Raw genomic sequence first — 26,400 nt, forward strand, 5'->3', positions numbered from 1 at the left:
GACTAATTTTTTGATCTTGCAAGTGCGTTTGGGTTACTCTGACCTCTCTTACTTGTCTCTTACTATGTCATCTTTTATTTGTTTCACCTCTCTTTCACATTCTTTCTTTCTCTTAGGGTTGTCAGTAGTTAAACACAGGTCATTAATCACAATAACAATTTCGATACCACAGCAAAAACAAAGGCCACATTTATTTGTACACATTCATTATTTTGTGGCGTGCTTGTTTACATTCACTTATGGTTATTGACTGGTTTACATTTAGTCCAGTACAGGGCAACGCAGTTTGATTCAGTCAGACCATGGGTTCCAGATACTGATATTATGACAACTTTATAAGTTCAAGTGCTTTTGACATCCCTGCCTAATTTTGTCTGTTGTTGCCAAGTATTGGTACCAAGTACGCATTACTGTTTCTTGTGTGTGCATGTTTTGTTGGCTCATCCATTAGGTCTTTGATGTGGGTTAATAGGTTTAGCAGTTTCGGCACAGGACATGTGCAGCATGAGATGCATCAGTGCTGAAAAATGTTTTTTTTTTCAAGCCTTCTGTGTTCATCCACCTGGAGCAACTGTGAATCAGTAGCTTTGTAATACCACAGCAGTGCCGGTATACTCTTTGAAGTACCATGGTACTGTCACAGTTCTCTTGTTGTTAGTTCACTCCTTTTTTTGACTTTGCTCTTTGTAATAGTCTCTATTTACCCATCTCCATTTCTCTGGATTTCCTTTTTAAAGTAAGAGCACTCTGAATACTTAAACCACAGCAACACCAGCACAGCTTTATCCAGGCAAATCAAATCAGGATGTGACTAAATTAAATCAAAAACCTTTGCAATCTTCACCATAGCTGCTGGTATTTGCTGTGGACATTTTTTATGCTAAGGCGAAGTAAAAGTATTGTGATTTTTACCTCACAATTGCGTAATAACATCCTAACAGCAATAATCTATACTTAAGACTGGTTTGCATTAATATTTTACATGACTAGTTAAAATTGATATTGAACCAACACCCTTATGAATGCCACAGATTAAATGCCTATATTACCTGATTGATATCTCTAAAAGAGGGGTCCAGAGAAATCACACCTTTTTTAGGGATGTAACGATTAAATCGCGTGTCCCATTAAAAATGGCTGTCTGAAATCGATTTTAAATCGCATGGCTGCGATTCTTTGTTTCATGCACAGCTTGTGCATGTACTACAGCATTTGGTCAGTAGGAAGTTCTTATCTGATCTAAAATCATTGAGTCGGAGTCATTTATAAGGTGCATTTAAAACAGCAACACTCGTTAAATAAAAATCATTTAAAATATTCTTTATTATCATGAAAATACTTGAAACAATTTGAAAAACAGCGATAATATTCCTGTAGACATTTCCTAGAATAGCTTTTGTAATGCTACTTCTTCTGTGGCACAAAGGGAGTTTCTGCATGAGAGCGCCCCCTGGCGTTTGGATGTGCCGGGATTTCACCGTAATTCATTAAAATTCATTAATTGAGAAAACCCGCATTTGCACGATTAATCGTTACAGCCCTAGTTGTGGTCACAATAGCAAACAAGAAGTGGTCCCAATAGCAAACAAAGAAGTCAAAGTTTCTATTTATCAACTATACTTTAGTTTTGGTTAAATCAAGATTGCATAAGTTTGTGCAACATCACCCACTAAAGTGCAATTTAGTCTACATCAGTTTCTGCCTTCATTGTGTGCAGGTCTGTTCTGTGCATGGCAACTGGTACAATAAGGTAATGTTTTGGCTACATCGGTACCAGGACCTGTCTGAATATGGGGTATGCATGCTTTTTGTGCTGTTGGAATGTAAATTAGCAAGCGCATAACTACACAGGAATGCGTTTCAATCACGACACGTACTGCTTTTCAGAGTTCACTCTGGGACTTTCACACAACATGAGGTAAACAGCCAAGGTAGCAAAGAACAGGACAGTTTGTTCTTTAAGTCTTCACAGATCCTCAAAATTAGCAGAGATATGTCAGGAATTGCTATTTTGGTTTCCGTCGTCTATCTAATGCAGTCATGTCTGATTTAAGGCTAAAAATGCTCCCACAAAAGATTAATGCACCATCATTGTTAGATTTAATAATCAGCTGTTCACAGATAAGCATTTTCACAAGTGTACCAGGAGTTTATTATTTTATATAAGACTTTCAGTAACAGTTTATTTCAATAGTCCACTTTAAACATTTTATTAACTATAAGTAGCTTTGCAACTTTTTGTCAACTACCAGTACTGTAATGAATTCACTTAACAGACATGACAACTGAATAATATAAATAACTTTGCAACTACATGTTAACACTAACCCTATCTTTTTCCATAACCCTACTCCTAACAGTCTACTAATACTCTAATGAGAGTTAGTTGATATGTGACCCTGGACCACAAAACCAGTCATAAGGGTAATTTTTTTTATTAAGATTTATACATCATCTGAAGGCTGAATAAATAAGCTTTTCATTGATTTATCGTTTGTTGGATAGGACAGTATTTGACCGAGATACAACTATCTGAATATTTGAAATTTGATACTGCAAAAAATCAAAATATTGAGAAAATCAACCTTTTTAAGGTTGTCCAAATAAAGTCATTAGTAGGACTGTCACGATTATGAAATTCGGCTCACAGTTAATTGTCTAATAAATTATTAATTGTCTGTTTTATTGCTTTGACATTTAATTTAGTTTGTTCATGAAATTATTATCACACATTGTTGTAATTATTTAAATGTAATATTTTGCAAGGTTTATTTGGCAGTAAATATGAAAAATTTTCAGTTTTTGAAAGATTAATAAGTAATGAACACAATAATGTGTCTAAAAAATTATTGAAAAAATAAAAATGCAAAATAAACTGACTATACCAGAAGAACAGGCTTTAAATAATAATAATGTAGCCAATACTAAGGTCCTACTAAGGTCATGTTAGAACTGTAGTGGCTGCAAAAAAATCAATTCCTAACAGATCCTTAAGAATAGCATCCTTAATTTCCTTAAATTTGGAATTGCTGTTTTGGAAATGTGTTTTACCTACAGCTCCCCCTAATGTTTTTTAAAGAGATGTGCAATCATTGCGGTGATCTAAAATCATCGCGATAAGGTCAAACAATCGCGATGAGACGATTATTTAATCATTGTGACAGCCCCCTAGTCCTTAGCAACACAAATTCCTAATGATAAATACATTTTTTGATATGTTTACGGCAGGAAATTTTCCAAAATATCTTCATCTTTACTTAATACCATAATAATTTTTGGCATAATTTTTTTTTAAGTTTGATCAATACAATGTATTGTTGGCTATTGCTACAAATATACCTGTGAGACTAGATTTGTGGTCCAGTTCAGGGTCTCACATAGTTGCAATTTATTGAAAGATTACTTGGTAGAATGTATGAAGTGGACTATCCCAATGAAGTATAACTCGATTTCTTTAATTTCCTATTTCTACAACTTCATTCTTATAAATTGTAGCTATATACAGAGATCTTACTCTGTTTAAAGGAATGTGCGGCGCATGCGCTGAACTAAAGTCCTGCTCAGAGGCATCATGCCCTTTCTGTACATCACATATGCCTATATTTACAATGTTATTTTGAGAGCATACCTTATTTATGACCATGGCATGTGCTGAACAGTATTGCTCTTATTGCAGGAAATGAGGACCACAGGTAACAAGATCCCTTTCCTGTGTTAAATTCTGTTCAAACATGCACACTTTTTTTAACTAGATATAAGAACTATGACACACATTCCTTATCTCATGCAGAATAGTGTTTTCTCTCTTTGTGATATGCTGATTGCCTGTGTCTAAACATTTAGTTGAATTAGGATTGGGTTTTTTGTATGCAGTTTTAATGTTACAAATAATGGTACATTTAAATTTATATAGATTACAAAATATCTAGATTTATATTTTGCTGCCAATCGTCTTTGAGCTACATGAAAGCAATCAGTGAGCTGACGTGTTTTGCCGCAAGCCAATATTGTTTGTTAGTGATTGTGGATGAATTTCTATCAGCATAGAGTTCAACCCTCACTAGTTTACTGGTATACTGAGTTACTGATCTACGTTAAGATTGAAACTTTGACCCCATTCAAGCAAACAAAATTTTCCTCCCTAAAGAGACCTTCACCCCATGTTTATGTGCACAATGATTAGTAGATGCATGACAGTTGGGTTGTTATGATTCCCTTAAAGAATGGTTCACCAAAAATGAATACTGAAAGAATCGTAGCCACAGGAATTTGGAACAACATGAGGATGAGTGCACTTTAACATTGGGAAAGCTATTCAAATGTACACATTTCCTATTTTCCTCTTTTGAAGATGTTAGCATGTTTACAAATATAAGACAGCAGTGTGTTGGAGTTCATGAGTGTGTAATGTCGCTCATATCTTCTGTCGTGCATTTGTGCAAGTACTACATAAGCCATTGCGTGAGCTTCTTAAAAGCCTATGGACTCAAATTAGGTTTGAGAGATGACAGGAATGTTTTGGTCCAGAACATGGCGTGCTGAGCTTCACAGTCTTAGGCACGTACACGTAATCGTGGTCATACCTATACAGTGCACCAGGCCGAAAGTAAAATTACCATTTATTTTCTATCCATTTTTAGCAGATGTATCAAGCCATACCTACCTTAAAAATATATTGGTGTGATATCAACATCTTTTTCAAAAGTTGCATTTCTTGTGTATAGAACTACACTACCCATAATTCTAGAGTAGGAAATCCTCCTTGCATCCACTAGTCAGTGACATCACTTTTACAATGAGCTACTGGGTCTAAAGAAGCATCCTAAATCAGATTAGTTTTATTGACGGTTTCAGCAGTAACAACATAAAAAGCAGCTTTCGTGGTCAACACGTAACTTCTGGTAAACTCCGCTAAGAATAAATAACAACAAAGTCATTTTAAAGGGACTGTAAGTAGGATTTTAAGTGTTTTATTAATCAAAATCAATGTCTTTATTCATAAATATGTCCTCGTTGGTGTCAAATGACCTCTGCCAGTGATCTGACTTTACTTTTTAAAGCTTAGAATTTCTCCTCTTTACTTACATTAAACGGGTAAGTCCAAGGAGGCATCCATATTGTTCTGCCGTATTGATAAACTTATAGCAGAGAGGGACAAAAAGCACTTGCCTACCAACCCGTTTCCACAACGCGAGATCAGCGATTACATAACGGCTACCGTAGTTGCAACACGCATTTGGAAAGGGGAGGCGGTAGAGAGCACTGTTCGTTTGAATGCAAAATACAATTCCACCACTAGATGGGGTAAATCCTACTTATTACCCCTTTAAAGTAGTTTATTTATATAACCACCAAAATAAACAACATGTAGATTACCTACAAAACCAAAACATTTGTTATTTTCGATGAGGTATTTGTTTAGCGTTCAGTCTAACAACTAGTCAGACCATTAAAAAAACTGAAACCGGAAGTAAAGTTCCAACCAGGCGCATAATCGCGTCACTGCACGTGCGTCCGATGAAACCGTCTTTAGCCCAATATGTAATTTTCGTCACTAGAAGTCACCAGACGACAACGTCTACAGCTTGATGATGCTGTTAAAAAAGTGGAAGGATGGGAGTTTGCATTCTTTACCTTTAATGCCGATGGGTATGCATCTGACAGGTCTCACAAATAATGTTCATGGATGACGTAATGATAGAAAGTTATATTATTTATTGCAAAATTTTACATATTGTGCCTTTTTAAAAGGCCTTAAACCCTTTGAGGACTTTGAAATATAGGAAACATAAATAGGACATTTTCCAGAATTGTAAAAATACGGTTTTACTCTGTTCTTCCCACTTCACTATCATTATTCACGATTTACTCAACCACTGTTTGTTTTATTGTAATATCCTGTGCGTTATGTTTACATCAAAGTTGAAAACCTCACTTGGCAACCACACCATAAATCCCAGTTTGGCACTCTTTATTACCTGTCCTATTTCTCTCTCACGCTCTGTCACTTTATCATTCTTTATATCTTTAACACTTTTCATATATTTACCTTCAGTCAGTTTAATGAAGTCTCCATTTAGCAAAGCAGAAGTTGTGTGACATTTTATATTAAAAGTTAAGCCATTTGACGCTTTATACGCACAAGACCATATTCATAATAGTACACATACAATGTGCAGCTTTTTCTATGTTGACTAACTAAAAAACTCGGTGTGGGAGCATGAAGTGGTTTGTAATTTCAAACAGCATGTTCACGATCAGTCATTCTTTAGAGACAGAAGTGTTTGAAAGACAAATGTGTCATAATGTTAAACTAAAAAGGGGAAGAAGCAGATAAATGCATCGATGATGCGTGCAGTAGTTGGGGACTTAATAAAGAGACATAAATAGAAGTGGTTTGGGGCAGTTTGTCTGTAATATAGTTTTGGTGTAATGTGTTGTGTTGGCAGGCGTGAACTGACACATGAGGTGACATGCTCCATAAGCATGACTAATCATTTGTGGGTATAGGGATAGAAAAACACAAGCTTAGTTGTATGGTAATCTATTCAGGTAAATGGCAATTATTTAAAGGGTCACACTCACAACATGCTTTTTAAAAAAATTTATTTGTATTAAATGTCTAACAAATTGTGACAATTATGCCGATTAATTGCCTTGTTTTAGGGCTTTGACGTTTAATTCTCATAGATTTTTTTGTTTGTTCATAAAAAAAATGTCAGACATTGTTGTGATTATTTAAATTTTTGGCAAAGTTTACCTGGCACACATTTAAAAGTAATTCTTTAATGAATATATCTTTTAAAAACTGAAAATTCTTCATAAGAAATAAATACAATAAAATGTCTCAAAACTAACTGAAAATAAAAACGCCATCAAAATAAACTGACTATACCAGAACAGGCCTTAAAGGAATAGTCTACTCATTTTCAATATTAAAATGTTATTACCTTAACTAAGAATTGTTGATACATCCCTCTATCATCTGTGTGCGTTCACGTAAGCGCTGGAGTGCGCTGCGACGCTTCAATAGCATTTAGCTTAGCCCCATTCATTCAATGGTATCATTTAGAGATAAAGTTAGAAGTGACCAAACACATCAACGTTTTTCCTATTTAAGACGAGTAGTTATACGAGCAAGTTTGGTGGTACAAAATAAAACGTAGCGCTTTTCTAAGCGGATTTAAAAGAGGAACTATATTTTATGGCGTAATAGCACTTTTGGGAGTACTTCGACTAGGCGCAGTAAGACCCTCCCTCTCCCATTATGAGAGGGAGAAGGGGAGCGGACTTTTCAGGCGAGTCCAAGTACTCCCAAAAGTGCTATTACGCCATAAAATATAGTTCCTCTTTTAAATCCGCTTAGAAAAGCGCTACGTTTTATTTTGTACCACCAAACTTGCTCGTATAACTACTCGTCTTAAATAGGAAAAACGTTGATGTGTTTGGTCACTTCTAACTTTATCTCTAAATGGTACCATTGAATGAATGGGGCTAAGCTAAATGCTATCGAAGCGTCGCAGCGCGCTCCAGCGCTTACGTGCACGCACACAGATGATAGAGGGATGTATCAACAATTCTTAGTTAAGGTAATAACATATTTTAATATTGAAAATGAGTAGACTATTCCTTTAAATAGTAGCATCCTAATTGGTATTGGACCACATGTCTGTAGTGGCTGCAAAAAAAATGTTCCTTACAGATCTTTAAGAATAGCATGTTTCACTTCCCTAAATTTAAAATTGCTGTTTTGGAAATGCATGTTTTACCTGGCAGTCCATACTTCTTATCAAAGTTATCAGCATTTCTTTAAATGTTGTTTTTTCCACTGTATTAAATTATTAAACACTGTCAGTTAAGGAACACCATCTGATACGGTCCCGTTTATACAGGCGCTGCAGCTCCCCTTGTGTTTTTTAAAGAGATATGCAATCATTGCGGTGATCTATTAAATAATTTTCAGTCTGAAAAAAATGCTCATTTACAATTAATAAATATTCGTCTCATCGCGATTGTTTGACCTCATTGCGATGAGACGATTATTTATTAATTGTGACAGCCCTAATAAAGAGCTCAGATGCAAAGTGCGTCTGACATGTTTTCTTGTAAATGAGCATTTTTTCAGACTCCTAAAAGATCCCCAAATTGCAAATTATTTCATAATTTTTTTCACACTCATGTTGTTACAAACCTGTATACATTTTTTTGTTCTGATGAACGCGAAGGAAAATATTTTGAGGAATGTTTGAATCATGAGCCCCATTGACTTCTACAGTAGGAAAATAATATTCTATGGAAGTAGATGGGGCTCATAAACACCATTTTTTTGTTTGTTTTTAGTCCATTTTGTTGTGCGAGGGGAAAAATCATACGGTGGATGTCAGCTTATGCTCTTTAGAGGAAAAAACGTGAACATGTCTGTATGGCGAAACTCTACCATGTGTTGCAAATGACATTAGATACGTAAATCCTTCCTACATTCATCTCTCACTGGGGTCAGGGGCAATCCCGCTGTCGTAAGCTGGCAAACAAGTCCTAAATTAGGCCGGAGGGGGAGCAGTGGTTTGGTCATTATTACACTTATAGCGGCAGCCTGCTGTGGCATTGCACTATAACATGCTTGTGATCTGCACGTGGTGACGCATATAGAGTTTGGTGTCTGTGGAGTGACGCACATTGCAAACGCTGTCCACTTTTAAGGAAAGTTCAGTGGATATGGTGGCTATCAGGGATGCAACTATTAGAGAACCAGTAATTGATTAATCGGGTCAGACTATGCAATAGTGAACCTTTGCGAGTGATGTCACTTTAGATGAGAAAAATGCATTTGCACAGTTGTTTTAGCAGAACATTCTGTGTCCTACCACTTTTTATTGTTTTTTTTTAATATTAAAGGAATAAGATAACATAAAAAAATCATTAAGGAATATCTGAACCAGACCCTTTTTCTCTTTTGGTAAACTAATGGTTTGCCGGAAAGAGCCATGGGACCTTTAGTACCCCAACAACACCCACCTTCACTTTAATGAATGACACCACAGCTATGAATCCTATTGAGCACACTTGGAAACTTAGCGAGGGGGAGAAACTTTATATGGATTCTCCAGTTGTAATGGTGAAGCAACACCAAAGGTCAGTCGTTTGCATTTACAAAACTTGCCACAGAAGGTGATGTGTGGGTGTCTGTGGCCGTGTTCGGTATTTGTGGGTTGCTTGAAGGCATCCTAATCATATGAATCGACTCTCTTTGCCAACATAGTGGCATTGAACAAATGACGTCTGTATTAATAGGTAGTACCCTTCACAGGCTCGCCTACTAGTGATAGAAGAGACTCCCACTGGGCAGAGGGGCAATCCCACTGCCGTACGCTGGCAGCAGAAACCCTAAATTAGGCCGGGAATGAAAGGGGGGCAGCGTTGGTTTGGTCATTGTTCCACGTATAGCGCCAGCCTGCTGTGGCATTGCACTATGACATGCTCGCGATGTGCGCGGGTGACGCATGTGGAGTTTAGTGTCTGTGTAGTGACGCACGTCACCTTGCATTGAAAGCTGCTGTTCACCTTTTAGGAGAGTTTGGGAGATCAGATCTCCTTGATTCCACAAAGATGGTTATTATTAAACACCTGGCTGACACCTGGACATGTTTAAAGCTCTATAAATGGTCTTGGTCTTAGTTTGCTTGGGGTTAGTTCTGTCCTAGGTTTGTAAATGAGATTGGCGAAATGTGCAAGTGCTCGGGTGCACGCAGTCTCTGTTTGATTTTTAGTCAGTTTAGTTGATGACAGAGGTCTAAATCTAGAGGGCTCTTATTAAATTTAAAGCTATAACCAGCCATACAATCTGTTTTCTCATTCCCTTATATCATTTTGGGTTGATATGAGTTTTTAGTCCGATCTTTTTTGGCAGACTGAGGATGTTGTTGTTTCTGTGTGTTAACAATGGCACCAAGGCAGAGTTTAAATCAGGCCGAACTATGAGACCGTTTGTATCCCACTGGATTTGCCCTTCACTTTATACAATGAGAAGGCAACATTTCTAACGCTCCAGATGACCTCTGAGCAGAGAGATCTGAAAGTCCCTGTATTATGCCCCTACCAGCATTGTTAGATGGGACAAAGCCCTTTATCAAAAGCATTGCTTGTATGCACCGGGGTCAAACCAGTCCATACTGCAACCTCATTGCCCAAAAAACAGAAGAGGTTAGAGATGGTAATAACAGGAGAAGGGAATATTGCTTTATCCTTAGGCTGGACAGGTAGGGATGTTTGAGACCGGGTCTTTAATATGCACCGAATGAAAACTACCTTGCGCATGTTTTTGGGTACAGTTGCATTTATGCAATAGTGCATTCAATCTGTCTGTACATTTCTTTTATTAGTATGTGTGTTAAGATGGAACCCATGACCTTTGTGTTGCTAACACAGTGCTCTACTACCTACTGAGTTACAGGAACACTATCTATCTATATATACTGTGCAAAGCACCCCAGACTTGTTGTTTTAGAAGTTTTAATTTCCATCCATATTTATTTTCAATCTATTTTATTAAGATACAAACAGAAGATACAGGAAATATGTAAAAAAAAAAAAACATTTTCAGGACTAAATGTCTTTTTTAGTGTTTAGTGTGACCTTGAGCGTTTTTGAGCCGAATGAATTAAAACGACAAATTTCTTTAAAATTACAAATAATGATTTAATTTTATTTATGTTTAAGAGATCCTGCAGTTTCCTGCTATTGCTCAAGTGGAAGTGGAGTTTACCCTAAAATCTCATCACATCAGTTTACACTTTTATACAGTTTTTAATACTATATACACATTTCCTGTATTTTCTGTATGAATTCTATCAAAGAGACTGAGAAACAATTATATATGATCACTATACCATTGCAAAAACAACAAATCTAATTTTGGCATGGTAGCCGAAGACTTTTGCACAGTACTATATATGAAGAGTTTGGTTCCAAAACGCAATAAATCCATTTTGACAAATTTCGGTAAAAACGTGTTTTCTAAACCAAGAAAGTGACAAGATGAAAACCACTATTTTCTGTTACAAACGTTCACATAGCATCTTTAGGTTATAAAAACCTAAAAAATTCAAATCCATAACTTGATTTTCAAAGATTTATTATAAAAACAAATTATTTTTTCCACAAAATGCAATAAATCCATGACAGTTTTTTATTTCAAAATGCTATATCTATTAAATCAATGTATAAATGTGCATTCATCTTTACCATTTTATATTTATTTAGTTGACTAGTGGTATTCAATGATTAAAAAATAAACATTAATGGCATTCGACCAAAACACTTACTTTGTTATATTAAGAACACAATGTTTTAGCATGAGAAGCTTGATGCTGTCGGGAGAACAAGCAACCGAGTGCCTCTCGCGGAAATTATTAGCTGTTGATGGCTTACGTTTCTTTCCCGTCACAGAAAACCATCACAGGTTTGGCAATGCTATTAAAGTATTATTTTGTTTTGTTTGTTGATCACGAAGTACAAAGTAGATGAGGAAAATTAGGATTCCGTTTTCTCAGCGCGCCGCCATGTTTGTTTACATTGCATGAATGGTGCGCTGTAGGATTTATTGCGTTCTGTAAAAAAGGGGGAGTGGCGTTTATCGCATTTTGGGAAAAAAGGGAGAAAAGATGACAGAATAACACGGCGGATATTGGATTTTGCGTAAAATTAAGAATTTACTTTTCACTACTGACCTGATATAATACTGATTTTGGCAGTAACTCATTTTTTTCAAAAATGGCGTTTATCGCGTTTTGGAACCAAACTCTTCATATATATATATGATTTTTAATCATTAAGCATTACATATATATAATGTATAACATAGAAATAACAACATAAATATGAAAAATCCCTTCAAAGTACAGGTTTAAATTTCTCTGTATGTAACCCAGGACCACAAAACCAGTCATGGTTAGCACGGCAGTAAATAACAATAGCTTAAAATACATTGTATGGGTCAAAATTATGTTTTTTCTTATGCAAAAAATAATCAATATATTAAGTAAAGATCATGTTCAATGAAGATATTTTGTACATTTCCTACCGTAAATATAAAAACTTTATTTATTATTAGTAATATGTGTTGCTAAGGACTTCATTTGGACTATTTTAATGTTTTCAATATTAAGATTTTTTGCACCCTCAGATTCCAGATTTTCGAATAGTTGTATCTCAGCCAAATATTGTCCTGTCCTAACAAACCATACATCAATGGAAAGCTTGTTTATTCAGATGTATAATTCTCAAGTTTAATAAATAAAAAGACCCATAAGATTGGTTTTGTGGTCCAGACCAGGGTGGGTCACATATGATATTGGGCCTTATTGTATGCTTGTTTATTTAATGGGATAGTTTACTTTAAATTAAAATTCTGTTATCATTTCTCAATTTTCATGATGTTCTAAACTTGTATGAATTTCTTTTTTCTGATGAACACAAAAAAAGTTATTTTGAGGAATGATGGTAAACACACAGCAGATTGACCATTGACTGTCATAGTAGGAATAAAAAAAAGATGGAATTTATTGGGTACCGTCAACTGTGTGCTTACCATCATTTATCAAAGTATCTTCTTCATCATTAATCACAATCCAAAATATTTTTTTCCTACTATGGAAGTCAATGATCAGAGTGGTAATATAGTCAATTTAACTTTACAATGAGTCCATGTGTTTATAATGTCTTTCTCTCCCTCTTTCTCTTCAGATTGAGAACTGTCCCATCAGGCTCTTGCAACGATGCCAGATATCGCGATAGCCCCGAGCACAAAACCTCACACGACCCTGCGCTACAACAGAAAGGATCCTGAGTCTTGTGTTAACTGACTTTCATTTCTCAATGTGCTGTCTTAGAGCGGCTCCGTCTTGTATGAGTTCATTGTGATACGCATCACAACATTTTATTCGCTGCATCAAAAAAGGGAGATCAGAGTCTGGACAGGTGCATGCTGTTTACAAGCATCACAAGAATACATTCAAACTGTATTTATTGCCCAAAAAGATTTCAGGTGCAATGAAAGATTTTAGTGTTGATGTTTACTTATGAGAGAAAACATATATTGGTATGGTACGGAGCGGAGATAACCGTATGGCAGTAGTGTCTTTTTTATGAATGTCTCAGTTAGGTCCTCATTTTATATTTCACGCACAATTTTGGGCCATAAAAACCTCCTCTTTATACTGTTAACACTGTTCGATGTGTGCGAGTGCCAGGATAGCCGTGATGTTGTACCGGCTATCCCCGCGCTCGCTGGCTGGAGCCCCAGGGCTGTTTTGCGGTGCCTTCTTGGTATGTGGCGCAGCCCAAACATAGGTCTTTCATCTGTCTTACTCACTTTCGACCATTGCTAAGCGTGCCGAAGTCAGAGATAGAGAGGAAGGGGGGTAGGGGGCACTGAAAAAGAGGTAGGGTCTATTCTGGGACTATCCAGGATGCCAGATGAAATCTGCTACAGTTGCTAAAATGTCACCAGGGCGAGCAGAGAGTTGTTGATTACATAATCCGAATAAATATACAGTAGTTCTCAAGTTACTTTATGGTACCCAACAAAAAACCTGTTTTTAGAGCCCTTCTGCCACTTGATGTGAATAAACAGCACAATTCGCAGGTACAAAAAGTATCCGTGTTAACTATTATGCATGCTTGTTGGCAAGTTTGAGGGCTGTACTTGTCCAGCCAACAATCTGACTTTTTAAGCTTTTAGGATAGAATTAAAAAAAGTCACAACATTTCATTTATATATTTTGTGTATAGTTATTTTTTTAAATTTGGTATAACCAATCATCTGTATTAATTTGTTCTTTACCTCTCTCTTCTCAGTATTGTATGCGTGTCCAGTTTGGATCAAGCAAAATGGTACAGAAATGGTACATGATCTGTGTGTTTTCTGCATTGCAAAAATATAATAGAGAAGAGAGAACAATGAACTGATTCATTTTTAGGTTGAACGGTTGCATAAATACAAAATATTTTTATAAATACCCCATTTCTGCAAGTTGTTTAAAACGGCAGAATCGAATGTTAATCTTAGGACAGAAACAAAGGTACAATTTTCATTTCTATGGTATGAAAGTAAATTTTGTTTCAGCTGTGAAAACTTTGCCCTAAATTGTCCCAAAGTGGTTACATTTTTACAGAGTAGCCTTTTGGACAATGTCAGCAAAATATTTGTAAGTTTAAGACTGACCTATAAGAGTTACATGGAAACAAATTCATGTCAAACGAAAGCTTTAAATCAACCAGATTGTTATAAACACTTGTATGTGAAATCGATATTTTGCTTATGTATTTGATCTTTTTTTTGTTGCCACGATTGTCATTGAATTACCAAATTTTATTTGGAACTTGATTCAAGTGATTACATAGTACAGATGTGCAGTGGTGCGGCATTAACACGTTTTCCCCTTATTTTTTGTTTATAGTTTTAAAAGCTTTGCTAAAATGTTTCAAGAGGCAATGTGTTTACTCTGCATCATTTCAAAAGCAAAGCAATTGAAAGTTTGGGCAACCTCTTGCCTGTGTAGTCTTTTTGTAATTTGTCAAACGTCTGACTGATGTTTTGGTACGCTCGCGTTCTGTGCGCCATTGTTTTTCAAGTCCAAGCTTGACAGTTGTCAAAATTCAGGTTGGTTGTCAACCTTTCACATATCTGAGAAATACAAAAAAGGAAAAACTTTTAACATCTTTTTATGGCTGTGTCCATGTGTACATATTGATGCTTTATTTTATTTTGTCCTGCAGTTGATTGACATTTCCTTTTTCCTCTGGTGGGAAAGAGAGAGAGTGCCAGCAGGGAAATCATTCAAGCATTGCTTAGTGTTTGTATCTTTTTGTTTTTGCTTTCAATAGAGCTATTGCAATAAAAAAAGTTCCTGTAAGATTCGTTTTTGTTTTGTTCACTTTAATAAATGGAACGTCTCGCTTTTTGGCCCTGTTTACACACACACCTGGCATTAAAATGTGATCACAGTGATGCAATCGAGCAGATCGGATCGCTACCCAATCAGAAGATTTACGCATATCAAGTTGCTTTTGTTTCCAGATGCGATCGAATCTCTCTTCCCGGTGCAATATTTAAATGACGTCTGGAACAAATGACAGATCGGAGCACGTTACACTTTTTAATGTCCATCTACTGTAGATAAAGCTCACATTTTAATGCAAAGTGTAAACTGGGCCATTGCTTTCACTGATGTTGAACTTTAGATGTTTGTCTCGGAAAACAGATCCTGGGAACTAACATCCAGTAACCTTATTTTTCGCTGCAACTTTAGTGTCAACATGACATGGGCGTATTGGTCAGGAATATGAGTAGAGAGAGAAACTCTCAGGGGATCTGGCACTTGATCTGATTCAATATTACAAGATGCCACAATTCTATAAAACAAATCATTGAAGGAAATGTTTAACATGCACTGCAAAAAAAAGACTCACTTAGTATTTTTGTCTTGTTTTCTGTAGAAATATCAAAAAAAAAATCTTAGGTTATTTTGCTCATCAAAAAAAGCATAATAATATAAGAAATAAGTCTAGTTTTTAGACAAAAAATATAAAATTTAATTGAATTTGTGCTTAAAACAAGCAAAAATATCTGCCAATGGGGTGAAAAAAAAATTAAATTAATTTTTCTTTTTTCTTAAACACTTAATACAAGCAAAAATCTCTCACCCTATTGGCAGATATTTTTGCTTGTTTCAAGCACAAATTCACCTAAATTTTTTTTGTTGTCTAAAAACCAGACTTATTTTCTTGGGTTATTTTGCTCATCAAGAAAATACATCTTGATTTAAGATTTTTTAGATATTTCTATTGGAAACAAGACAAAAATACTAAGTTAGAAAGTCATTTTTTGCAAAGTGCTGCATGCACTGCGAAAAATGATTTTTAAGAAAAAAGATTCTTAGTATTTTTGTCTTGTTTTGAGTAAAAATATCAAAAAATTCTTAAATCAATATGCTTTTCCTTGATGAGCAATACGACCCAAGAAAATAAGTCTGGTTTTTAGACAAAAAATATAAAATTTAAGTGACTTTTGTGCATAAAACAAGCAAAAAAATCTGCCAATGCGGTAAGTAAAAAAATCATGAACATTTTTCCTAAACACTAAATTTAAAAAAAATTGCTTACCCTATTGGCAGATTTTTTTGCTTGTTTTATGCACAAAACACTTAAAATTTTATATTTTTGGTCTAAAAACTAGATTTATTTTCTTACGTTGTTTTGCTCATCAAAAAAAGCATCTTAATTTAAGAATTTTTAGATATTTTTGCTGAAAACAAGACAAAAATACTATGAATTTTTTTCTTGAAAATAATTTTTTGCAGTGTGGTTACACTTATCCGAATCAAAAAAATACAGTGACAGCACAGAAGGCCGAATGATCATTAAAAATGAAGAGGAACCGCAGCAAAGGTTCATAACACAGTTGAGCGATCAGGTACTAAAATGTATTTTACACCAGTCCTTAAATGAACAGTATGTAAGAAATGTATATCAATTAATCATAAAATGGCCCTGAAATGTTACTAGACATTAAGAAATCATTCTCATTTTAAATACTTATATCACTGACAACAGTGATCTGGCCAGGATATTGTCATTTAAAAAGTGGATTTGCAGCCCTCAACTGATGTTTATGTTGTCATTTTGTGTATTGGCCACCAGCTATGTGATTGCAATACCAGTTTTGGCCACAATCCTGCATACTGTTCCTTTAAAAAAAGCAGTTGATGCATAAAATGTTTTGTGTATCTTTTTGTATTGTCTATTTAACATCATGGACTTTGGTCTTTGATAAATAATGTCCTCCCATTGATATGCGTCATTGGATGCCCACAGTCCCTCAACACACAAGCGCACACATCTGAGTCAATGTTTTTATCATTGCATTCCAGTAAGCAGTATCAAGTAAGAAGCTTGGGGAAATTAAAGAGGATAACTGACCGTTGAAGTTGAACTTGTCAGTGGGGGGTCGAGAGCTTTCCCAGAAACTCTTGAGCTTATTTCCTTATTAGCACATAGCAAGACACTTAAACCGGGAATCTATTATATCTTTAAAAAGCCCAATACTGAAGATATATGCTGAGCTGAGCAGCCAGGCCGCCCCTGTTGTTCCTTATGGGCAAATTTGGATGCTTTTTATACATGTTGACACTGCTAGCTAAAATTGTAATGTGATGATAGTGGTCCAGTTGGTAGTGGACCAGCAATGTGCTTGACACCTTCCACCTTATCATCATCATCATTAGTAGCATCAGTTTGAAACATCCAATGCCAATTCCAAAAAGTAGTAAAACAACTTTACCACTATAGGATGCTGAAGGGGAGCCTTACCTTCTGATAGGAATTTCTTGACCAGTAGGAGCTGAGTTTTTGTTCCTATGAGCTCGGTTCATTTAAGGTGAGTGAATGTGTGTTGGTGGTCCAGGTTTAGGCTTCATGTGGTTTATGAATGGCAACAGAGACCACAGAGCAATAACACATTCAACACTCAAGGGATGTAGTATTTTCTGCTAGCTGCTCATGTTTCAAAACAGACAGAAGCAGGGCTTGATTTTGAAAGATCAAAAGGTTATTCTTTAAACCATGTAGGGCATATGATATGCACCTAAAATTACCTGGTATTACTGCTTTACAGATGTATTTATTTTCTAAATCTTTCTATGGACGATAAATAGATTCAAAATCAGACAATACATTTCTGACTTTAAAGGGATAATTTATACCAAAATGAAAATTCTCTCATTATTTACTCACCGTTCCATAGTTGGAAAAATATTATTGTGGAATTGAATGGTGCCCCTGATCTGTTACAAACATTCTTCAACATATCTTCTTTTGTGTTCAGAAAAAGGAAGTAATTTATACTTGAGGGTGAGTAAATGATGACATAATTTTCATTTTTGGGTGAACTATCCCTTAGCTATTAACTAATCTGTCCTGAATAACAAGTTGTTAGAATTTGACAATGGGAATATGAGAGAGGGCTGTGATATGTAAGCAGAGAAAAATAAATGGAAAATTGAGAAAGCAAACAGAAAGCTTATTTATTTCATTTTATATCCGCTTAACCTTTGGCTTCAAATTTTGAAAGTGAGGTCATGTGATAAAGCAGCTTGCAAATTGAAACAAATCTTAAAACTTAACAAAAAGAATAAGTCTTGTTGTATACGGTATCACATACATATTCATTTTAGTTTAAATAAATTGTGACCCTGGACCACTAAACCAGTCATACGTCGCTTGGGTATATTTGAAGAGTTTGGTTCCAAAATGCGATAAACGCCATTTTTGAAAAAAAAAATGAGTTACTGCCAAAATCAATATTATATCAGGTCAGTATTTAAAAGTAAATTCTTAATTTTACGCAAAACCCAATATCCGCCGTGTTATTCTGTCATCTTTTCTCCCTTTTTTCCCAAAACGCGATAAACGCCACTCCTCCTTTTCTACAGAATGCAATTAATCCGCTCCACAAATTGCAGCGCACCATTGCACGCATTGTAAACAAACAACAAACAAAAACAAAATAATACTTTAATGGCATTGATAAACCTGTGATGGTTTTATGTGACGGGAAAGAAATGTAAGCCATCAACATCTAATAATTTATGTGAGAGGCACTCGGGAAACGACCGCTTGTTCTCCCGACTGCATAAAGTTTCTGTCATGCTAACACATTGACCCCAGGGGATCTTATGAAAAACTTTCCATTATTTTACTCAAAGTCAACGAAAATCGAGCAGGACCAAAACATTTTACAGCTGATTGCTGCGAAAAAATGTTAAGCGACAACGTCAAGTATAACCGCAGTAATGACAGTGTTCTTAATATGACAAAGTAAGTGTTTTCATTAATGCCATTAATGTTTATTTTTTTAATCAGTATATACAACTGTTCAACTAAATGAATATAAAATGGCAAAGATGAATGCACATTTATACATTGATTGAATAAATTTATAGCATTTTGGAAAAAAACTTGTCATGGATTTATTGCATTTTGTGGAAAAAAATTATTCGTTTTTATAATAAGTCTGAAAATCAAATTATGGATTTGAATTTTTATGTTTTTATAACCTAAAGATGCTATGTGAAAGTTTGTACCAGAAAATAGTGGTTTTCATCTTGTCACTTATATATACTGGTATAGAAAACACGTTTTTATCGAAATTTGTCAAAATGGATTTATTTGGTTTTGGAACCAAACTCTTCATTTGTACCAATAGCAAACAATACATTGTCAAAATTATCTACTTTTTAATGCCAAAAATATTTAGGAAATTAAGTAGGTCATGTTACATGAATATATATTGTACATTTTTTACTGTGCATGTTTTTATTATTAGTAATATGTGTTGCTAAGGACTTTATTTGGGCAATTTAAAAGCGATTTACTCAATATTTTGATTATTTGCACCCTCAAAGTTGTCTCTCAGCCAAATATTGACCTATTTTAACAAACCATACATCACTGGAAAGCTATTTATTCAGCTTTAAGATGATGCATAAATCTAATTGTTATGAAATAATGAATTCACAAATATGAAGCACAGGTTCATACAGTACATGAAGAAACTAGTTTTGCCCTACAGTTACATTTCTCTCTGGAAACATTGATTCCTAAGTGAAGGTTACAAAGCTCAAATATCTCATTTTTTGGCAAGTGTTAAGACAGCTGTGTGGTTCAACCCTGTGATCTCTGTGACTCAATACTCCCCTTAGTGGTCAACCATCATAAACCTTATCATGTAGACTCGTGTATACTTATACTTGCTCAATTTGACTAGGAAAATCAACCAAAATCCCGACAACTTTTGTTTCTTTTATTTCAGTCAAGTTTATAACAACTTCTGGATACTAAACATAAAAATGGAAACATTGTTTAGAAATACACATTCTTACACCCCATGATGATGAAAACATGTTCACTGTTGTAGATTAGATTTTGTTGTCTTTGTCTGTTAGCAAATTTAATATACACCACACTGTGGTGTAACATAACACAGTAAGAACCAAGGCAAGCTTTACAAATTCAATGGGTTTTCACAGACATGTCCTTCCTGGTTAAATCAAATCAGAATGAAGAAAAATTACTCCAGCACCTCTTTTTCATGATCTTACGAAAATGAATGCGCTGCTAAGAATTTGTTAAACAAACAAGGCAACAAGGAACTACTAAATGAAAAAAATGCCTCCTGCAACCAAATCAAGTTTCTGGATATATACTTTCTTTTAATATATTTATAAAATACTGTTTCATTTAAACAAAAAAAGCTTTTGTACAAATGTAAGTGAATGTGAGCTAATAATGAATGAAGAGTAAGTGAGTGAGGATATAGAGGTCCGGACGTCACATGACCTATTCTGTTTACACCACCATACTGGCAGGCAAGGACAGCTGGGAGCGAATATGAAATCAATAGCACCAGCAGGAGTTCACTTTGCACTTTAATTCAAAAGATATAGATATGTATATAATAAAACTAGCCCAGTCATGTTCAACTTTTTAACTCCTTGATGTCATTTCAGGGTTATTATTATACATAATACCCTTATAGTACGATTTGTAAGATATAAACAGTCTGGTTTAAAATGATTGTTCAACCACTATTGATATCACTGCTACAGCACTTCTACGATTGCCTGCCAGGAGGGAGGAGTTTAGGCTACGTGACGTCAACTGCAGGAGCTCTATTGGCAAAGAACCCAAAATTTCATGATAAAGAATAATTTTGTTTTATACTAAAAAGATGTTTTACACAATATACACATTTTATTACAAACAAAAGCGATAAGTGACACATATAAAATTATTAAAATGTCCTGATACAGCAGTGTTAGTACCACCAACAAAGAAAGCAATAAAGGATGATGGGGGAAAGATAGCCTTTAAAAAGCAGTCCCACTATAATGTAGCGCGTCAGTGCATTTCGTCTCTTTGAAATTCAAAGTGCCGATTTGGTAACATGGAGACAATTCCACTCGTGAGAAAAAAATGAAAAGAGTGAGAGAGTCCTTCTCTCAAAACATGTACTATTTATGTAACATCAAAATCTTGTAGGAAAACGTAGAAAAAGAATCTCTATAAAAAAATTTAACGCACTTTGTGTCAAAAACTGCCATGGCACCTTGTTCGATTTGCATGTTTCTTTGAGGTACTTCTTTGAAAAGTCATTAAAATATTAATAAATTTATTTCTTGCTGTGTTGCACAGTAGCACCGTAGTAGAGTTAAACGTGAAGATACTGCAGTGGTGTTCCACTGATTTTCTGCATGACGGCCGCAGTTGCTGATGGCGGATCCTCATCGACAGACTGCACAAATGACATCACGTTACGTCCTCTTCATACACACAATACAGCGGCTCACCCGCGTCTGCAAGTTTCCAGCTTTGAGGGTTTCAGACTGTGGCTTTCTGTTTGGACAAATAAAGAAAGTGATTAAAGCCTTACAACTCTAATTATATGCTTTAATATTTTAATGGTGCTACAAACAGTGGCACTGATCAGAAGCTTCATTTATTTATTTATTTGGATCCCCATTAGCCATTACCAAGGTAGTGGCTATTCTTCCTGGGGTCCAACAAGTAAAAACAAACATTACATTACATTAATACATGACAAGAATAAAAAACAAAATAAAAAACAATACAATAAAATATACAAACCCTTAATTCGTTCAAAACATCACAATCAGCAATTTATTGAGTACTGTACCATTAAATAATTCTTTAAAGCTTTTTTGAAACCTCATTTTACTTATCCGATGGCAATTCGTTCCATATTTTCATTCCTCTATACATTACAGTCTGTTGTAATTTAATAATATTGACTTTAATAATAAGAAAATAGAACACAATGGAAGTCAATGGGGCTTCTGATCGGTTTGGTTATGAATATTCCTCAAAATATCTCAAAGAAATTTATACAGGTTTGTAATTTTCATTTTTGGGTGAACTATCCATTTTATACAAGGCAGCAAAATATTCCCTTTTTCTTAAACAGATTAAGTAGCAAGTAGTATAAGGGGCCAGTCACACCAAAAGCGTTTATGGCAGTTGCAGGCGCCTTTTTTAAATTATATTCTATGGGCAGGGCATGTTTGCGCGCTGTTTATGCGCGCCGAGCGCCTTGCGTTTTTTTGCCGCCTGCCGCGCACGCGTTTTTGAAGGAGCTCTGAGAGCGGAGAAGCGCCCGACGTCATTCGCGTCTTTCCATTGTCCAATCGAATGATGGGAGAGGCGGGCCTTACGTAGTGGTGAGGGAAGTTTACAGTTGCTTTGAAGAACCGGACTCCACTCGCTCACTCTCTCCTGCGTGTTTGTGCACCTCTCACCCTCAAACAAGGTCAGAGCAAGCGCCTTCTTTTTAAAGTTTCTGCTAATAAGAGCGCTCACGCTTCAATATTTGATTGACAAGACAGTTGACTCTGTGGTTGCTTAGCAATATGAAAAGCCGCGTCGCACTGCTTTTTTTTTTTTTAAAAAGGCAGTGCGTCGCGCCTTGCGTTTGCAAGCATTTAAAGCGCTTTTGGTGTGACTGGCCCCTAACAATGCAGTGTCTTTATATTCTGTACACAGCTCTTACCTGAACATTTCATTCTTATCCACAGTGGCCAACCAGAAGCTATAAGAGTTGCCGTAATAATTGCATGTTCCCCGTCCGTGGCACTCGATAAACGGAGCCGAGCGGAATTCCTCCAGACAGGATCCGGGAGAAGCAAGAGCTTGACCTGAGCCTTCAGCACCAGCACTAGTGTGCTGAGAGAGAGAAAGAGAGAGTGAGAGATCACCATAGCATGCGTTATGTCCATTTGTTCTCTGGGAGGCTGTTTGCACTTGGTATTGAGATGTGTTTTTGTCGATCGGATCACAAGTGGACGAGAGAGACACATCACGTTTACACCTGGTATTTAAATCCGTCTCTTTTGTCCACTTTCGACCGCTTCTGTCATGAATACTTTGAGGGGGCGGTCTGTCGAGACGGTGGGCGTGTCTCTCCGCTGTCATTCAAACGTGAGCGAGAGTAATGACGAGTTTATATGGACGCGAACTAATATTATGTCGGAGTCCGCTGCTTGTGTTGTAAGTAAACATGCTGCACAGTGTTTTGTTCATGCATATGTTAGAGCTTTCTCTGAATTTTCAGCGCAATTGATGAATAGGATCGCGCAACTTTCACACACTTGCAAAATGAAACTGCGGAGATCAGCCGCTTTACTTTTATCAATGAGAGGCTAAAAATAGCGCTGTTCAACGCGTCTTTGCAGCAGAAGTCAGAAAACCCTACTGAAAAATCCAGCCAAAACCAGCATAAGCTGGTAGCTGGTTTTAGCTGGTTGTAGCTGGTTTAAGGTGGTTTATGCTGGACCTCCCAGCCTGACAAAGCTGGTCATGCTGGTGGGCCAGCTGGTATTCCAGCATGACCAGCTAAGTCCAGCTAGACCAGCTTAAAATGTGACCAAAACACAGCTAGACCAGCTTGCTACACCAGCAAAACCAGCTTCCAACACCAGCAAAACCAGCTAAAACCAAGCTGGGGACCAGCTTAAGGCCACGATACCAAAGGCCACATAAAGTGCACCATTTGACACAGAGCCAAACTGGGAGGAAGCTGAGGAGATGAATCATGGGTTTCATATAAGGAGAGATCTACACCATCCTGTGAGGGGATCCACATAGGACTGGGTTGAGAAACACTGGCTTAATATAGACATTGATTAAAATTAGGTCAATAAAATAAACCTAGTGTAACAGGTGTGGTTAGGACACTTGTATGAGGGAATTGACTTCATTTATTTACTAAAAACATTGTCTAGCATCAAAATCCCACATAATTCAATGTGTCCAAGTACGTTTTTGAGTCCACTGTAGGAACTCTGTTTCCATGTGATATACATTCTATATATATCTAGTGGGCAACCATGAAGGTACTCACCCAGGTCCTGTCCGTGAGCCCTCTCATTGCCTTGCACATAGAGCAAAGAGTAGCCTTCATAGATAAGGCTTGTTCTTTCAGGACACGGTGGCATTTCCGTGGTCTGGCTGTGGCGCGTGATCAGAAAACCGTGTGCTCCAGATGCTGATATTGAGGGACCTGGAGGACCCGGAATTCCATCTGGACCAGGAGGACCGGGATAACCACGTGGACCTGTAAATAATTACATTATGGTGATTGGAAGGCTAATACTTTAGAGGAGCTACTTTCAGAGCTATTAAGCAACGTTTTCATAATGTGGACGACAGACTCTCAGTTTGGACATGGGGGCCAACAACATCTTATTTTAATAAATGAGTGTCTCAGACTTTAAATGTTAACACTTTTTAGTTTTACCTGGTTGTCCAGCTGGTCCTGTATCTCCCTTCCTACCAGGTTGACCACTGAATCCTGGAAGTCCCAGTGGACCTGGGTCTCCGGGGTTGCCAGGTGAACCTTTAGGAAGAAGTGACACCACCAGATATGATGAGGAGTTTGTGGAAAACCAAGTACTATGGTTTTCCCAGCTTTTCAAGTAAAAATCTTGCCCTGCTGTACTAACAAAAACCACTTACCTGGAAGACCCTGCAAGCCCTGGGGCCCTGGTGGACCTCTGCTGCCTGGTTCACCTTGTGGTCCAGGATAACCACGGTCTCCCTTCAGAAAAATAGGTGCCGGGGCTATAACCGTTTCTCCAGGAGGTCCTGTGATTAACAAAGAAAAGAAAAATATATTAAAGGTGTATTTTTATTGGAATGCTAAGGGAAAAGATCATGCCCAAGTTTTATACAAGCATACCTTGAGATCCAGGATCACCTGGCAGTCCAGGTGAGCCAGGTTGGCCAGCAGGGCCAGGCTGTCCTTTGGTTCCTACAACACAGAGTATCGTGCACAAAACATCTTTCAATTAGAGATTTTTAAAAATTATCTGACATGCCTTGATGCCTTCCTGCCTTGCAATAGGGTTTTCGGATGTATTTCAGTTCAGGGAAGAGAGCGGAAGAATGGCTAAAGCAAGAGACATTTACCACTACCACAACCATTTGCTGCAGGGAACAACGCACTCGGAATCACAAATAAAATATAATAAATAAAGGAACCGAACCAGAGTAAATACTGGCACTGCTTTTAATCGCTGGAGACAACTAATGGACATGAAAGAAATGAGGTTCGACTCCGAAATGACAACATTTCTTTTCGATTGGTAAGTAAGATGCTGTTAGTATTTCGCTAGAAGTTCACTTATAATAGGCATTGCGATAACCTATGCTCAGCTTGTACATGAACTACGGCTTTGTGCAGTAAATGTGGCTCCATCTGAAAGCAGCTTATGGCGATTCACTTTTAATCAAGAAACCGGCTTCACTGACGAGAAGCGCAATGACTATCGCATGCAAATTATCGCGCATCCTTAGCTGTTAGCGTTTAATAGTTAGCTCTAGGGTGTCATGATTTCGATTTTAAATCGAAATCGATCGAAATTAAGTCACAGCTTCGAACTTCGAATTAAAAAATGGGATCGTCGATGCTGCCACGCCCCCATTTCACGTCAGGTCGGCTTGCCAAGCGAGGAAAAAAACTCTCAGAGATGCCTTTAAAAACATCTGTCCAGCGGAACGCGATCATATTTTAAACACGAGGGATGCTACAACTTCTTGAAATGCATATCATAAACAGGATTACCAGTGATCTGACTTTGGACAGAGTGCAGCTCTCTGCACGTGCGCGATAGTGAGGGAGGCGCAAAGATGCAGCGGGTTAACTTATATTTTAAACAAAAGGATAGTTTGCCTCAGCTTGCATGAAACGCATAAAACTGAACAGATACATAAGGATTACTACATTAGTTTATGTTCAGACTTTGGACAGATGCGAGCACGTGCACGTGAGACAGAGAGAAGCGCAGCTGCTTATTATGCTGGATTTATTTCAGATGCTATATGAGTCCAAGACACGCGCATTAAGTCCATGTGCATTAAATCCATGTTAGAGATGCGCGGATGGACTATTATTTCATCCGCAACCGCATAACAAAACTCATCATCCGTCCACCATCCATGCGCACCAACGTTTCTGACCAGTTTTCAAAACTGCACCCGCCCGCCATCCGCTGACTGGGCGATGCAAGACGCTGCTGATGACAGCCGCGAGACTAGAAACCTCTTGAATATCAGCAGTGAACTCCGTCTTCGATCGGTGCACAGGGACAAAAATAAATAGCCTAAATTAAACGCACGAATTACATAGCCTGCACTGGTGTCATCCTGATTTACCACGTTGTAAAACTTATTCCAGGCAACCCTTTCTGACATTCTATTTCCTTTGTTTTTAATTCTCATTTTTTGAGTTTGCCACGTTCCTCCTTCGCCAGCGTTGATAAGAGCTGTGTC

The 26,400-nt window shown here is 36.8% G+C and overlaps 2 protein-coding genes across 5 annotated transcripts in view; one reads left to right on the top strand and one right to left on the bottom strand.

Annotated features, from left to right (window-relative positions):
• irs4b (insulin receptor substrate 4b) overlaps nucleotides 1–14,912 on the top strand; it is a 22,075-nt gene extending 7,163 nt beyond the window's left edge. For all 4 annotated transcript variants that reach the window (XM_055210934.2, XM_055210926.2, XM_055210940.2 and 1 more), the window contains one exon: nucleotides 12,742–14,912. Coding sequence is in view for 2 of the 4 variants with exons in the window: in XM_055210940.2 (XP_055066915.2) it covers nucleotides 12,742–12,844 (103 nt within the window). In the remaining 2 variants the exon portion in view is untranslated. The remainder of the gene's footprint in view (nucleotides 1–12,741) is intronic.
• A 4,932-nt stretch (nucleotides 14,913–19,844) lies between these two features.
• Nucleotides 19,845–26,400, bottom strand: part of col4a5 (collagen, type IV, alpha 5 (Alport syndrome)) — a 48,939-nt gene continuing 42,383 nt past the window's right edge. The window contains exons 41-48 of the mRNA XM_073858837.1: nucleotides 24,948–25,056; nucleotides 24,809–24,880; nucleotides 24,586–24,714; nucleotides 24,368–24,466; nucleotides 23,837–24,184; nucleotides 23,597–23,647; nucleotides 22,622–23,036; nucleotides 19,845–21,450 (exon numbers count right to left, since the gene is read on the bottom strand). Coding sequence (XP_073714938.1) covers nucleotides 21,369–21,450; nucleotides 22,622–23,036; nucleotides 23,597–23,647; nucleotides 23,837–24,184; nucleotides 24,368–24,466; nucleotides 24,586–24,714; nucleotides 24,809–24,880; nucleotides 24,948–25,056 — 1,305 coding nt within the window. The 3' untranslated portion in view covers nucleotides 19,845–21,368. The remainder of the gene's footprint in view (nucleotides 21,451–22,621; nucleotides 23,037–23,596; nucleotides 23,648–23,836; nucleotides 24,185–24,367; nucleotides 24,467–24,585; nucleotides 24,715–24,808; nucleotides 24,881–24,947; nucleotides 25,057–26,400) is intronic.

The sequence above is a fragment of the Misgurnus anguillicaudatus genome, chromosome 21 (genome assembly GCF_027580225.2).
Source record: "Misgurnus anguillicaudatus chromosome 21, ASM2758022v2, whole genome shotgun sequence".
Classification (NCBI taxonomy): domain Eukaryota; kingdom Metazoa; phylum Chordata; class Actinopteri; order Cypriniformes; family Cobitidae; genus Misgurnus; species Misgurnus anguillicaudatus.